Source organism: Anolis sagrei, chromosome 2 (genome assembly GCF_037176765.1).
Source record: "Anolis sagrei isolate rAnoSag1 chromosome 2, rAnoSag1.mat, whole genome shotgun sequence".
In the NCBI taxonomy this organism is placed as follows: domain Eukaryota; kingdom Metazoa; phylum Chordata; class Lepidosauria; order Squamata; family Dactyloidae; genus Anolis; species Anolis sagrei.
Window position 1 is genome coordinate 146,083,846 of NC_090022.1, and position 13,130 is coordinate 146,096,975.

At 43.4% G+C, this 13,130-nt stretch overlaps 3 protein-coding genes across 8 annotated transcripts in view; 2 read left to right on the top strand and 1 right to left on the bottom strand.

Annotated features, from left to right (window-relative positions):
- The window catches only part of KMT2D (lysine methyltransferase 2D), a 132,736-nt gene extending 129,590 nt beyond the window's left edge, over positions 1 to 3,146 (top strand). For all 5 annotated transcript variants that reach the window (XM_060763910.2, XM_060763911.2, XM_060763914.2 and 2 more), the window contains one exon: positions 54 to 3,146. In XM_060763910.2, coding sequence (XP_060619893.2) covers positions 54 to 146 — 93 coding nt within the window. In that variant the 3' untranslated portion in view covers positions 147 to 3,146. The remainder of the gene's footprint in view (positions 1 to 53) is intronic.
- A 4,091-nt stretch (positions 3,147 to 7,237) lies between these two features.
- ORMDL2 (ORMDL sphingolipid biosynthesis regulator 2) lies at positions 7,238 to 12,709 on the bottom strand. Its single transcript, XM_060763909.2, has 4 exons — positions 12,565 to 12,709; positions 9,948 to 10,122; positions 9,214 to 9,365; positions 7,238 to 7,913 (listed from the first exon to the last, which is right to left on the bottom strand). The coding sequence occupies exons 2-4, from the start codon at positions 10,119 to 10,121 to the stop codon at positions 7,778 to 7,780; spliced, it is 462 nt and encodes a 153-aa protein (XP_060619892.1). The 5' UTR covers position 10,122; positions 12,565 to 12,709; the 3' UTR covers positions 7,238 to 7,777.
- A 140-nt stretch (positions 12,710 to 12,849) lies between these two features.
- SARNP (SAP domain containing ribonucleoprotein) overlaps positions 12,850 to 13,130 on the top strand; it is a 70,923-nt gene continuing 70,642 nt past the window's right edge. For both annotated transcript variants that reach the window (XM_060763907.2, XM_060763908.2), the window contains exon 1: positions 12,850 to 12,958. In XM_060763907.2, the coding sequence (XP_060619890.2) occupies positions 12,911 to 12,958 (48 nt within the window). In that variant the 5' untranslated portion in view covers positions 12,850 to 12,910. The remainder of the gene's footprint in view (positions 12,959 to 13,130) is intronic.

Genomic DNA, 13,130 nt, shown 5'->3' on the forward strand with positions numbered 1-13,130 from the left:
ACAGACAAGGTTTATGTCACGTTTAAAGTTCTTTTCTTCTTCCTCTTCTTCAGCTGACCTATGACTACCAGTTTGATTTTGAAGATGATCAGCACAAAATCCCCTGCCACTGTGGAGCCTGGAACTGCAGGAAATGGATGAACTAGCCCAAGGAGGCTCTCCAAACAAGGTGGCAGCAGGTGGGAGACGCGCCTTGATCTTCCTGGCACAAGCCGCGCAGGAGAGAGAGAGGCCTGTTCCGCCGGCTCTCCCAACCTTCCAGCTCAGCAGAGAGAATCTCTGCAAGGGAGAGCGGGATTGGAAACGACCACCCCAACAAGGATGGCTGGAACCCGAAGCAGACAGGGCGGCCTTAGCATATCTGCTACTAAACGCCGGCTTTGGTTAAAGTGTTATATCAGGCTGTCTCGTTTTGGCTGTCAAGCCTAGCTGCCTTCTCCTTCCAGGGCAGCCTGCTTTTCCCCAGCAGAAGCAACAGCCACTAGCATCTCCACATGGGGTGGGGAACTGATAAACTGGCAACTCAGGGTTTTCTTTTTAAGATTTTCTTTTTCTTTTGAAGCTGAAAAGGGGAGCCCTTCCGCCCCTGCGCACCTGTAAATAATGGACTTCAGAAATATACTGGGAGGAGATTGGGGCATTCTAACTAGCAGAGCTGGGGGAAGGGGGCTGCAGCATGGCTATTGGATCCCCGGGGAAACTCTGTAACCTTTTTTTTCTGTGTGGGTGTGTGCATTTTGGGAACTTGTGTGTGTGTGTGAGACAATTTTTTTAAAGTACCTATTATCTATTGCTTGCTAATGTACCAAGGTAACAGGAGGCTTCAAAGAGACTCATTAGCTTGACAATCTGCCTTCCAGGGCCTCTCTGGCTCTGGATTTTTTTATACATTTAGGTATTTGATTTGGAAATCGGGATGGGGGGATCGTGTGTGTACATGTGCTTTTTGGAAAAAGTGATTTCTCACTGGCAAGCAGGCATTGACTTGCAGGAGATGGAAATAGCCTAGCCTTTCCCTTCCTCTGTCCCTCGGCCCATCTTCCATGCGCGAGGTGCATCCGCACTTGAACCTACCTCATTTGAAGTGTTAGACTTTGCTAATGTTGTTGTTATTGGTTTGTTTTCTCTAATGTGAGCCCCTCGCTATGCCACCATTTTGCTTTTTGAGCCCTCTTTCCTGAAGATGAAGAGCTATGGCTGCCAGCAGCACATGTGGAACAGTTTCTAGGGAGAAATACGTAGTGTTTCTTTCTGGGATTATCCCTTCCCCTTCTGAAATAAAAAGTATGGTTTGGTTTCCTAAAGCCCTTCCAGACTGAACAGTTGAAACGGGCACTGTGTGTTCCTACCCACCAATATTGGTGGAGACCACACTGCAAAGTATGATGCGGTTTGAAAGTGCCAACCTGTTGGGGAATGACAAGCTCCTGGACACCACTAGATGCCAAGCCCAGCACTGCTCTCCAGTGGAGCCCAAACCCTCTTTTTGCTTACTTGCAGAGTGGGGAGCAAGTGCTTCATGAAGGGCCAGTGACCAGTCTTGCAACTGGGGCAGGGGAGCGCGGGAGAGAGCTGGCCTTCGGTTAACCTTGTCTCCCTATAATTTCAGTTTCTACTTTGTTTCCCGTGATCAACTTGCTGCTCTGAAAACTTGTATGTATGAGTGAGAGAAAGATGTTGGCACATTGCAGAGTTTGGGATTATTTATCTATTTATACGTACGTACATATATATATATATATAGTGTATATATTTGAACTAGCATAGAGAGGAATGCCCTGGCTGCAGGGTTTTCTGAATTGCTGGCTGGATCTGTCCCCTCTTGCTGACAGGATGGGAGCCAGAGGAAGACTTCTTGACAAAAATTTGGGCAGGAAGGGGATTACATAAAGAGCCCATCTGTATGCTTTCTCTCTCTCTCTCTATGTATATAGAAATATATATATATATATCTATACATATATATATTTCCCTTTCTTTTTTAAAAAAGAAAACAAAATCAGTTTATAATCAATATCTTTAGAGCCATCTGCCCAGCAGCATCTTCCCCCATGTAGGGAGGCATAATGTGGGTATTATGCAGGCACACCCAGACCAGCTGTCTTAGACACACAGGCAGTCTCCCTGCTGTTGGATGAGGACACTGGAAGACTGCTGTACCCAGAAACCTATGGTTTTGGAGGGCGGGGAGGTGGCAAGAGTCGCAGGGTCTTTGCTGATAAGGCTCTCGTAATGAACTTTGTACAGTTGAGATCTTTTAACGCACAATTGCACCATTTCCCCACTCCCCGCTTTCAAAACTCTCACAGTCCCCCCATCATGCCTCTAAGAGTACCATGGAGCAATCTAGCAGGCCGCAGTTCAGATTCTCATCTGATCAACAGACAATGCAAAGAGAGGAAGCAAGTGTGGCAATGGCTTACCTTTCATAGCGGGGGCAAAGTGGGGCATAAAAATCAGGGTTAGAGCATAAATATCTTTCTCTTTGAACTTATCGGCAAGATGAGAACCATGTTCTTGAGTTTTAAAAAAGCTGCTTCTGCAAACCGTTCTAAGCTATGACGGTTAAATACAGTTGGGAGGGGAATGACAAATTATTAAAGTAATTAAGATTGTAAATAAGATGAAATTTGTGTAAAAAAGGGGGAGTTTTTATCAATAACAAAACCACTGGATGTTGTTTTAAAATAAAAAGGTTTGAGTTAAAGCCAGTATACATTTTTGTCTCTTTCAATTTGTTTGTGTGTCTTTCCATTAATTTGGAAAGCTGTAAAGATGTAAAAATAAATAAATTTTAATGAATTGCTACAAAGTTTAAAAGCTTGAGAGAGATTTTAAAAAATGATAAAGTGACTGAATATAATAGATTGTCAAGATTTTTTTGGATGACGGTTAGAGTTTAAGATAATCCTGTAGATTTTAGCTGATGAAGAAAGACTATACAGTTTTTAATTTTTATATAAACTATAACCCGGTCTTGAAGCTAAAAACTTTTTTAAAGTTCTCTGCCTGTATAATCGCATTTGACGCCTTGTCCCATACTTCTGTTTACAGTTGCACATATTATATATATTAAGTTTTAACCCTTTTATGAACCCAAAATAATCACTTTTTAAAAAATAAAGTGTGGACTTTGTGAGGAATTATATTTTGTGTTTTGGGGTTTTATTACTTTGTGTGTGTGATTTCTGTGTAGCCAATTTGTCCTCCATAATTAGGGCAAAAAACCTGAAAAAACAGAAGTATTCCTTTTAAAAAGAAAAAAAGCAGACAAAAAAAATCCCACCCTTGTACCTAGCATGTTTTGTATGGATAGTTTTGAAATGTATATAACTTGCATTCAAAAATGCAACAAAATTGATTCCAAATTTTGCTTCTCAAAGAAGGTTTTTAAAAGGAAGAAATAAAAAACACTAAATTGCATTTCAAGTATTTGAGTCTTAGTTCACAAGGTGTTTATTCAGTATTCATGTAGGTGTGTGTGTATGTGTGTATAATACCACTGTCCTCAGCTCCCACAAGGCAATTGGTAGGTATGCACAGTCAGGCTGTCCCACCAAAAGAGCCCGTGCTGTCAGTATATGGACAAAGAACCTTAAGTCTGCGAGTCACTGAGAATCCTTCTGTGCTTGATTTTCCTCCTTTGCAATTGCCTTGTGGGATTTCACTATAACAGCTCTTTGCATCCACTCTACTTGGTGATGAGCACAGGGCCTGGCTCACCAGGTAGACAAAGTGTGTGATAGACTTTTCTGTTTCAAACTTGCCTCACTTGAAGGAGCTCGTCATGTTTGCTATTGTCTGTACAGTTTGCTGGGGAGGGGAAAGACCACCTTGACTGACCAGCCCATTGACTACTCCTGGAGTAGCACAATTCTTTCAGTCTTAACTATAAGGCAGTACATTGAGACAAGTGGATGGAGGGCTTTCCTACAGTAAGACCAGTGGGTGGTGACAACTGGAAGTTTCTTAGAACAAAATATGACGTGGTTTCAGGCATGTGGGATGAACTGACACAACTTTTCCTGTGTGCCTGCAGTAGATAGGCCACCTAATGCAGCTTACTGACACATGTGTTTAGTAGTGTTTTTGTTACTAAGTGGCTTCTAAAGTGTGCGTCTGTATAAGTTTGTTATATAATTGTAAATGCATGTGTGTCTGACTGATGGCTCTAGACATCTTCTCCCTCTCTTCAAAAATAGATATTTAAAATATTTGCTGAGTAATTGCCATGCCTCTGACTTCAACCCAGTCTTCAGATAGGAATGTATGATCTGTTTCACAAATGCCAAAGGAAACATGAGGGATGATCACAACACAGATATTTGAGTTGTGAAAGCATGCCCGTTCTAACCATTTTTCACCACCAAGGTGTCAACTAAATCTTCCAGCTAGTTCCCCTAGCACTGGATGAAGCGCCAAGGGCTTTCCTACAGTAAGACCTAAGATGCACAGAAATAGAACTGACCTTCAGAGACTGGTTAATGATTGTCATCTGCCATGTTCCTTTCAATCTATAACTTTGACTTTTTTAATGGAGTATTACTAGCTAGTTATCTTGTTTGTGCAGAAGCCCAAATCACACATGCAGGTGGCATCCTCAAGCTGTCAAGTCCTGGGAGGGGCTCTTGTAACTAGTCTTATGTTCAGGGGGTGGGAGCTCTACATGAAATACACTTACAGTTTCCTTCTACCAGGAGCTCAGATATTCAGGCTGAAATCGCCCCATTTTCCTTCCCATGCACTCATGTATATGGGAGTCACTAACAGGATTGACCGGCCTCCTACATCAAGACGTGACTCATGTAAGTGAATCATCAAATCCAAAAGACTGCCACAGCATCGCTATTGTCAGATAAGCTTGATAATTATTTTCACATTGGTTTAGTTGTAAAATAACTCCGAAAGCTTATGGTGATCAGTTGGTAACAGAATATCTGCAGTAAAGAAAGCTGTGGGTTTCCTGGTAGGGTTTTTTATTTTAGGATTTTGTGCCTATTCTTTCTATTTAGTTCCCAATCTTACCAGTGGGGTTCCTTTCATAGCATTTGTAAGCACTTCCAACAATGTATTGTCAAAGGCTTCAATGGCCAGAATCACTGGGTTGCTGTGAGTTTTCTGGGCTGTATGGCCAAGTTATCTCCTGACATTTCATCCACATCTATGGCAGGCATTCTCAGAGGTTGTGAGGTATATTGGAAACTAGGCAAGTGAGGTTTCTTCTGCGTGGTACTGTGAAATCCACACCTGTGGTATTTCCCTGCGTCCACGCAGCTGACTCGGCTCTTTCTTGAAAGCTTTTCCTAATTAGGGACTCCAGCCCCGCCCATCTACTCCTAATAAAGCCAGGCAGCGGGGCTTGGAGCCTTAATTCCTTTTGTCCGCGAAAGCAGCAACAACTCGGTGTTCTCTCCTAAAAACAACTATTGGTTTGACTCAAGGACTCCAGTTTGACTACTCTAACAGACAGCACTCCCCCCCCCTCTTGGAGGTTGGAGGTTGTTCTTTTCGCCCTTACGAAACCACCATTTGAGCTAATGGCCACTTCTGACATGTTCCATCTATCATAGAAAACGGCATTTTTCGTGCCTATTACTTTTGCTTGTCGCACTAGCGAGCTTATGGCTCTTGAGTCGATAGTCCTTACCTGAAATTTCATAAGGATGTCATGCTGGGCACAGACATTTCCTTCTTACCTAAGGCAGCATCATAGTTTCATATGTCTCAGGACATTGTCCTTCCAACCTTATTTCCAAATCCTTCTACTCCCCTGGAGCAGTCTTTGCACCTTCTTGATGTGCGGAGGGCTCTTGCTTTTTATGTCCACTGCACAGCTCCATTACGGAAGTCACTACGACTTTTTGTTAAGTACCGTAGGGATACTGTGGGCCTTCCTGTTTCTACCCAGAGGTGGCGGCCTGGATAGTTGCAGCTATCCGGCTAGCTTATGAAATGGCAGGACTGGACTTACCTGTTCAGATCCATGCTCATTCCACTAGAGCATTGGCAGCCTCCATGGCTTTTTTGCACAGTGTGCCTCTGCATGATATCTGTCGGGTGGCCATATGGTCAACACCGCATACTTTTGTCTCCCATTATAAATTGGATTTAGCTGCCAAGAAGGAGACGGCTTTTTTCTGCACTAGCATGACACCCACCATCCGTGGGACTGCTCGCTAGTCTACCACAGGTGTGGATTTCACAGTACCACGCAGAAGAAAGTAAGGTTGCTTACCTGTAACCATGTTTCTTCTAGTGGTAACTGTGAAATTCACACAACCCGCCCATCCTCCCCACATTCTGTCATGCCTTTTATCTCCGACTGTCTTTTATCTCCGACTGTCTTTCGCGGTACGGAATTAAGGCTCCAAGCCCCGCTGCCTGGCTTTATTAGGAGTAGATGGGCGGGGCTGGAGTCCCTAATTAGGAAAAGCTTTCAAGAAAGATCCGAGTCAGCTGCGTGGACGCAGGGAAATACCACAGGTGTGAATTTCACAGTTACCACTAGAAGAAACATGGTTACAGGTAAGCAACCTTACTTTATATATCTAGAAAGTCCAAGAACTCTTGTCTTATTGTCTTCCAACAATGCCCACCAAGTTGTTCTATATTTTCCTATATCAAAAATATGTACATGGTGATTTAGAAGAGATAGTGATGTGTATCTATATGTGACAGGCAGGGTTTGAAGGAGAGATAAAAGAGCTGATTTGAGGACCAGAGGAAAAAGGGGGTTCTTATGTGTTTACAATGTGGGGTGTATAAATGAGTTATCCGATGTGAGAAAAACAATTGGGGAAAAAAACGAGTTTCTGTCCAGAACTCAGTCCCTTTATAAAGATTTGTGGGGAAATTGTTTTGTACCCTCAGAAGTCTCACTTTTTAACTATCCACACCAATCTCAAATATCAATTTTGTGAACATCACACAGCCCATCCTATGATGGCTGTTGTATGATGACATCCATACTATCTCCTTAACAGTCATTACAGCTATAAAAAAAACAACAAGGAAAAAACAGGGGGGAAACTAGACAGGCAAAAAAGCCTAAAAGATGAAAATTGCAAAGGAGTGACACAGTGCACAGCAAGGGCAAAAGCTGTGTTTCCTCTATTAAAATGGTTTTACACATTTCTTTTTATAATCAGAAGGGTTATTTTTTTAAAAGATTCAACGAAACAAAATTCTATACAGTATCACTTTTTAGCAGTAACAAGAAAATGACTCTTAAAGCAGATACATTTTACAAAATTATAATTTTTAGGAGCATGATCAACATATGTAATTTGAATTACTTCGAAACATCACAGTTTAACAGTTGGCTTTTCACAAGAGGTGATTCAGAGGTGCTTCCTAAAACATAGACTTGTTTGAAATGAGAATGTCTAAAAATAAAAACAAAGTTCCCACAAAATGCCTCCCCCCCCCAAAAAAGCTGATCTATTTCACCAATCACAAACAACTCAAGCAAAAATCTTGCAGAAGAAACCCTGTTCTCCTGACAGCTTCGTTATATTTCATTCCCTTAGAAGAGGTAACAGCCCAGTCACAGAGTAGCCACAAGGAGAATTGTTTAAATCTCCTTGCATGAAATAAATAGTTAAGGACCTCTCAGTTCTTGTGGGTAGCTATAGTTCTCTCTGCCCCACTCCGTCATGCATAGTTCAATAGGGTTTCACGAAGAGTGATCTATGCTTTGCCACGAGGACCTTTGGAGTGGTGAGCAGCTTTTCGCTGGAGGAATTCAGTCCTTGTAGTGCAATGATCAATGGTTACTTCAGTATTTGTTGATGCCAAATATGCGGACGCCATGGAACAGGGGCAGCTTGGGCAAAAGCACACTCAGCAAGGAGGTTGTGTTGATTACGAAGTGCACTGGGTCATACTTTGTATAAAAGCTGGTCAAAATGTAGCTGGTGGGGAGAACATATTGTGTTAGCTATACATACGTACAGACTTCAATCTACATCAATCACAATGTCCTTCAGTCAAAAATTATCTGAACAAAAATGAAACCAAAACACAAAGCTTTGTCTAATTTTTCATTTCAAGTCGGATGGGAAAACAGTCACGTAGAAAACGTGTTTAATGGCTCTTCAAATAGGCAATGAGCATTTGGGGTAGGGAAAACACTATTACACAGTGATGTGCAGAAATGGAAACTATAGGTTCTTGTGGGTTTTTTTTGGGCTATAGGGCCATGTTCTAGAGGCGTTTCGCCTGCATCTATGGCAAGCATCCTCAGAGGTAGTGAGGAAACTATGTTTTACTGTTTTTTCCTAAGCCCAGTCAAGCCATGTTTAAGAACAAGCTTGCTGCATCAAGCCTCACTGGGCATCTCCACATACTGCTTCCCATTAACAAATATTTCAATGTGAAAAGGATCAAAATGTTGCTCCCACTTCCTCACAGAGAAGCCTAATTCACATCCTTGCAATGAAATAACATAAAAAATGCATGGTCTTCCAGTAGTTGAACTGGATCTCTCACCGTCAACTGCAACAGACAGCACTGTTCGAAATTTCAAACCAATAGTTGGACGACCACTTTTTCCCTAGTTCCACAATAGAGCATGAAGTTGCACAATTTTATATATCTAGCTTACCTGGGGCCAAGCCCATTAAACATAATGAGGCTGCCATCTACCAAATATGGAGCAGTTGGACTAGCAAAGATAGTGTAAATCAAGATAGGCCTGTACTGCCAAACCTCATTTTAGTTGTTCTACATCACTAAAGGGGCATTATGGGTGCACATTGTGTTTATTTGGAATAGAAGTTAATATACATTCTTCCATGAATGGGAAGGGAAGTGTTGATCTGTAGTCCATAGTGTCTGGGGCAGGCAGGAAATAGCTCCAACTAGAATCTTTTGCTTTAAACCAATTTTTTGTCTTTAGGGAACAGCTATCAGATTAGTCCCAGAAAAAAGGCCAAGGCAACTTTTATAAATACACAGGGGATGTCTCACTTTCAAATCCTTAATCCCATATCTCAATCACGAAGAGCAACTGCATATGCAGAGCTATTGCTAGACCAATGGCTGGGTAGAAACAATTCATAGATAACAACGTAAGATGGCTTCGTCTGTGAGCTCTTACCACCAATGTTGAAATGTGGCAAATGATTCACAGCAGTCAATTGAACGTAATCAAAACACAAGTGAATGTAACCAAAGCAAACACTGCTGTATTAAGCAAGTCCTGGCACTTACAGCACAATTGGTGAGATGCTTAAGAATTTGCGTGAGGATGTCCACTGTGTCCCATAATCTATCTGTTCCCAGTGTGTGAGGAGGCGATCCTTGCCCTGGTCGGGCGTTTCAAAGGGGGTCCCTTTTACTGTGTGCAGGAGCCAATACATTGCCTGGGAGAGAAAAATTATCATGGTCTTCCTTTCTTTTTGTAGTACAGTTAGAAAGAGGCAGCAATGTTAAATTAAAATGGTACATCTAAGAAATATTTGAGGATTCAACAAGAAATGGCAACAAGCCTATATGGTAAAATTCCTTAGCACATTTAGTATTCCAAACGCATGACAGTCTTCAAGATTTCTTTTCTTTGAAAAAAAACATATTATATCTTAGAATCAACAGATTCGTAACCCTTTTGGTACTAATGTTGGAGAGTGGTCCCTGGTCAAAAAAAGGTTGGGAACAACTGTGCTAAGGAGACCACATTTGGAGTCAGGACCCACAGTTCAAGAAGCAGTGATCTAGAGGACATGATTTGCCTCAAATGTAGTATTATCACTCCGCCAGAGATCAAAATAAATGTGAAATGCAATGTATTATGATGATTATCCCAAACTGCCTCAGAAGGATTTAAAAAAAACCACTCTTCCACTTTTTGCGCATGCTCAGCTCTACCTTCAGGTCACAAGTGACAAAACAAGCTTAAGGAAGAGGTGAAGATGATCAGATCCAGCAGTAAGAGGGTTTTGACATACCAGGTTATGGATGACGTTGGTCAGAGTCCAGACCACAGGAACACTGAAGAAGGGCATGCTGAGAAGGATAATGTGGAGGACTGCCACTGAGATACTGTAGGCCAGCCAGATGCCACGGCTGTTCATCACTCGCGTGTTGGGATTCACTTCGCTGTGAGCTACCCCAACATTCATACTGGAGCAAGAATGCAGAGGAGTTACATATCACGAAAAAAAAGCTTTGAACACACAATCTGCCTTAGGTCTCAAACCTGTTCTCAGGACCTCCGAAACTTCTGTCTTAGGCTGGTTTACACTGACCATTTAATGCAGTTTGATACAGTCAGTGTAGAACGACGTAATATAGTTCAATGCAGTTCAAAGTACTGCACCCAGATTACAAAATGAATGCAAGGAGCTGTGTTGCACTAAGAACTATAACACTATGTAACAAAATTTGAAAAATGTTCTGTTCCTTCCTGGTTTGAAAGTGTTATTTCCTGTTTAATTGTGCGGTACCTACTTTGAAAATAGTTGTTATACTCCAGAAACTTCAATTTTGTTGCTTCCACAAACTATATCGAATTGGTTGAGACTATGAGATATTAATTGAAAAACTATAACGAACTGTGCTGTAGGATGCCCCACAAGAACAAAGTTTTTGTAGTTTATTTGTGGCAGAATAAATTAGAAAATGACATAACCCAGGAACAAAAATTGTGTTACGTAGTTTAATTACTTACTTATTACATAGTGTAATACATTTCAGGCTTAAAATAGGTGGCACTCCCAATTGTTTACATTATCAACCCCGCAAGGCATCTTATTACATCCTTTGCTGCTCTCATTTCCCTGCTGCTTGTCATCCGCTATAGTTTGGATTCGGAAATATATGCCTGTCTTGATTGGTAGGGGTGAATTTCAGAGGATGCCGCAGGTGGAGCAGCTTTGCTTTCAATCATTATACAGGCAGGACAATCTCAACTGAGGCAAACTATTTGAACATGGTATGCCAAAGTTCCAGGTCAAATTGCCAATACCTGCTGGATGATGGAGAAAGGCAGGGAGTTTCAGAAAAAACATCTTTTTCTATTTTATTGACTATTCTAAAGCCTTTGACTGTGTGGATCATAATAAATTGTGGCTAGTTCTTGGTGGTATGGGGATCCCAAGCCACCTTGTCTCTCCCCTGAGGAATCTGTACAAGGATCCAGTAGCAACAGTGAGAACTGACCATAGAACAACAGACTGGTTCAAGATTGGGTATAAGGCAGGGTTGTATACTCTCACCCAACCTATTCAACATGTATGTAGAAAACACATCATGCAATGTGCGGGGCTTGATGAATGCAAGGCTGGGGTAAAATTTGCTGGAAGAAATATTAACAACCTTAGATATTGAGATGATACCACTTTGATGGCCAAAAGTGAGAAGGAGCTGAGGAGCCTTCTAATCAAGGTGAAAGAAGAAAGTGCAAAAGCTGGGTTGCTGCTAAACATAAAAAAACCAAGATTATGGCAACCAGACTGATTGACAACTGGAAAATAGAGGGAGAAAACATGGAGGAAGTGACAGACTTTGTATTTCTAGGTGCAAAGATTACTGCAGATGCAGACTGCAGCCAGGAAATCAGAAGACGCTTACTTCTTGGGAGGAGAGCAATGTCCAGTCTTGATAAAATAGTAAAGAGTAGAGACATCACACTGGCAATGTAGATCCACATAGTTAAAGCAATGGTATTCCCTGTAGTCACCTACAGATGTGAGAGCTGGACCATAGGGAAGGCTGAGCGAAGGAAGATAGATGCTTTTGAACTGTGGTGCTGGAGTAAAAATCTGAGAGTGCCTTGGACAACAAGAAGGAGATTCCATCTGAACATGAGGAAGAACTTCCTGACTGTGAGAGCCATTCAGCAGTGGAACTCTCTGCCCTGGCGTATGGTGGAGGCTCCTCCTTTGGAGGTTTTTAAACAGGCTGGATGGCCATCTGTCAGGGGTGCTTTGAATGCAATATTCCTGCTTCTTGGCAGGGGGGTTGGACTGGATGGCCTATGAGGTCTCTTCCAACTCTATGGTTCTAAGAAGATCAAGCCAGTCCATACTTCAGGAAATAAAGCCCGATTGCTCATTGGAGGAAAGGATAGTAGAGGCCAAGATGAAGTACTTTGGCCACATCATGAGAAGACAGGAAAGCTTAGAGAAGACAATGATGCTGGGGGAAATGGAAAAGGAAGAGGGGCCGACCATGGGCAAGATGGATGCGTGGTACCCTTGAAGTGACTCGCTTGACTGTGAAGGAGTTGGGGGTGGTGACGGCTGACAGGGAGTTATGGCGTGGAATGGTCCATGAGGTCACGAAGAGTGGGAAGCAACTGAACGAATAAAAAACAACTACACTTGGTATGGCATGGCTGAAGGCTTTGGGGTCGTGGGATGTCTAGTGTGGTGAGGCGAGGCACCCACCCTCTTCGGCAGAGAAGGCTAAAGGCCCTGCCAAAGCACAACCCCCAAGGTGCCATAGCCTTGAGTCCTGTCAGTCCAGATGGTGCGGCACTGCCTCCTTTCTACACCGTGAGCGCGCCCTCGCTCCCCTCTCTCTGGGAGGAGGGCCTCCAGTTTGCCCTCCTTGGGCGCCTACCTGGCGTCTTCCGCGGGAGCGCCTCTCCCTCCAGGAAACGGGGCTCCGCAGCAGCAGCAGCCAGCGCCTCTCCCTCGCCCGGCAGGGAAGAGGGTTCCAGGAAGACAGCCGGCATCGCCTCCGCTTCCCACCCTCCCGCCAACCAGCCAGCCAATCGCTGACTCCTCCATCCTCCTTCCTCCCGTCCTATTGGCAGCTCCCCTTTACGACGTTTCGCCTCTCCGTTCGAGGAGCCAATGAGGAGAGGCGATGCTGCGAGGTGTGAGGCTCCAGTGAGAGCGCCGCCCTGATTGGGTGCCACGCGCAGGACGGGGAGGGGGCGCGTGGAGGACCTGGTGAGGAGAAGATGGCGGCGGCGGTGGTGGCAGAAACTGTGGAGCTCCACAAGTTGAAGGTAGCGCGAGGCCAGTCGCGCGGGGTCGGCATGTCGGTTATTTATTTATTTTTGAGGAGTCGAGGAAGCGGCGCGTGGCCTCCCCTTCTTGCCAGGCGCTTCGTGCTTTCTTTGGCTGGAGCGGCGTCTGCTTCTCCTCAGGGGGTGGGCTCGTGCCTCTCTCTCTCTCTCT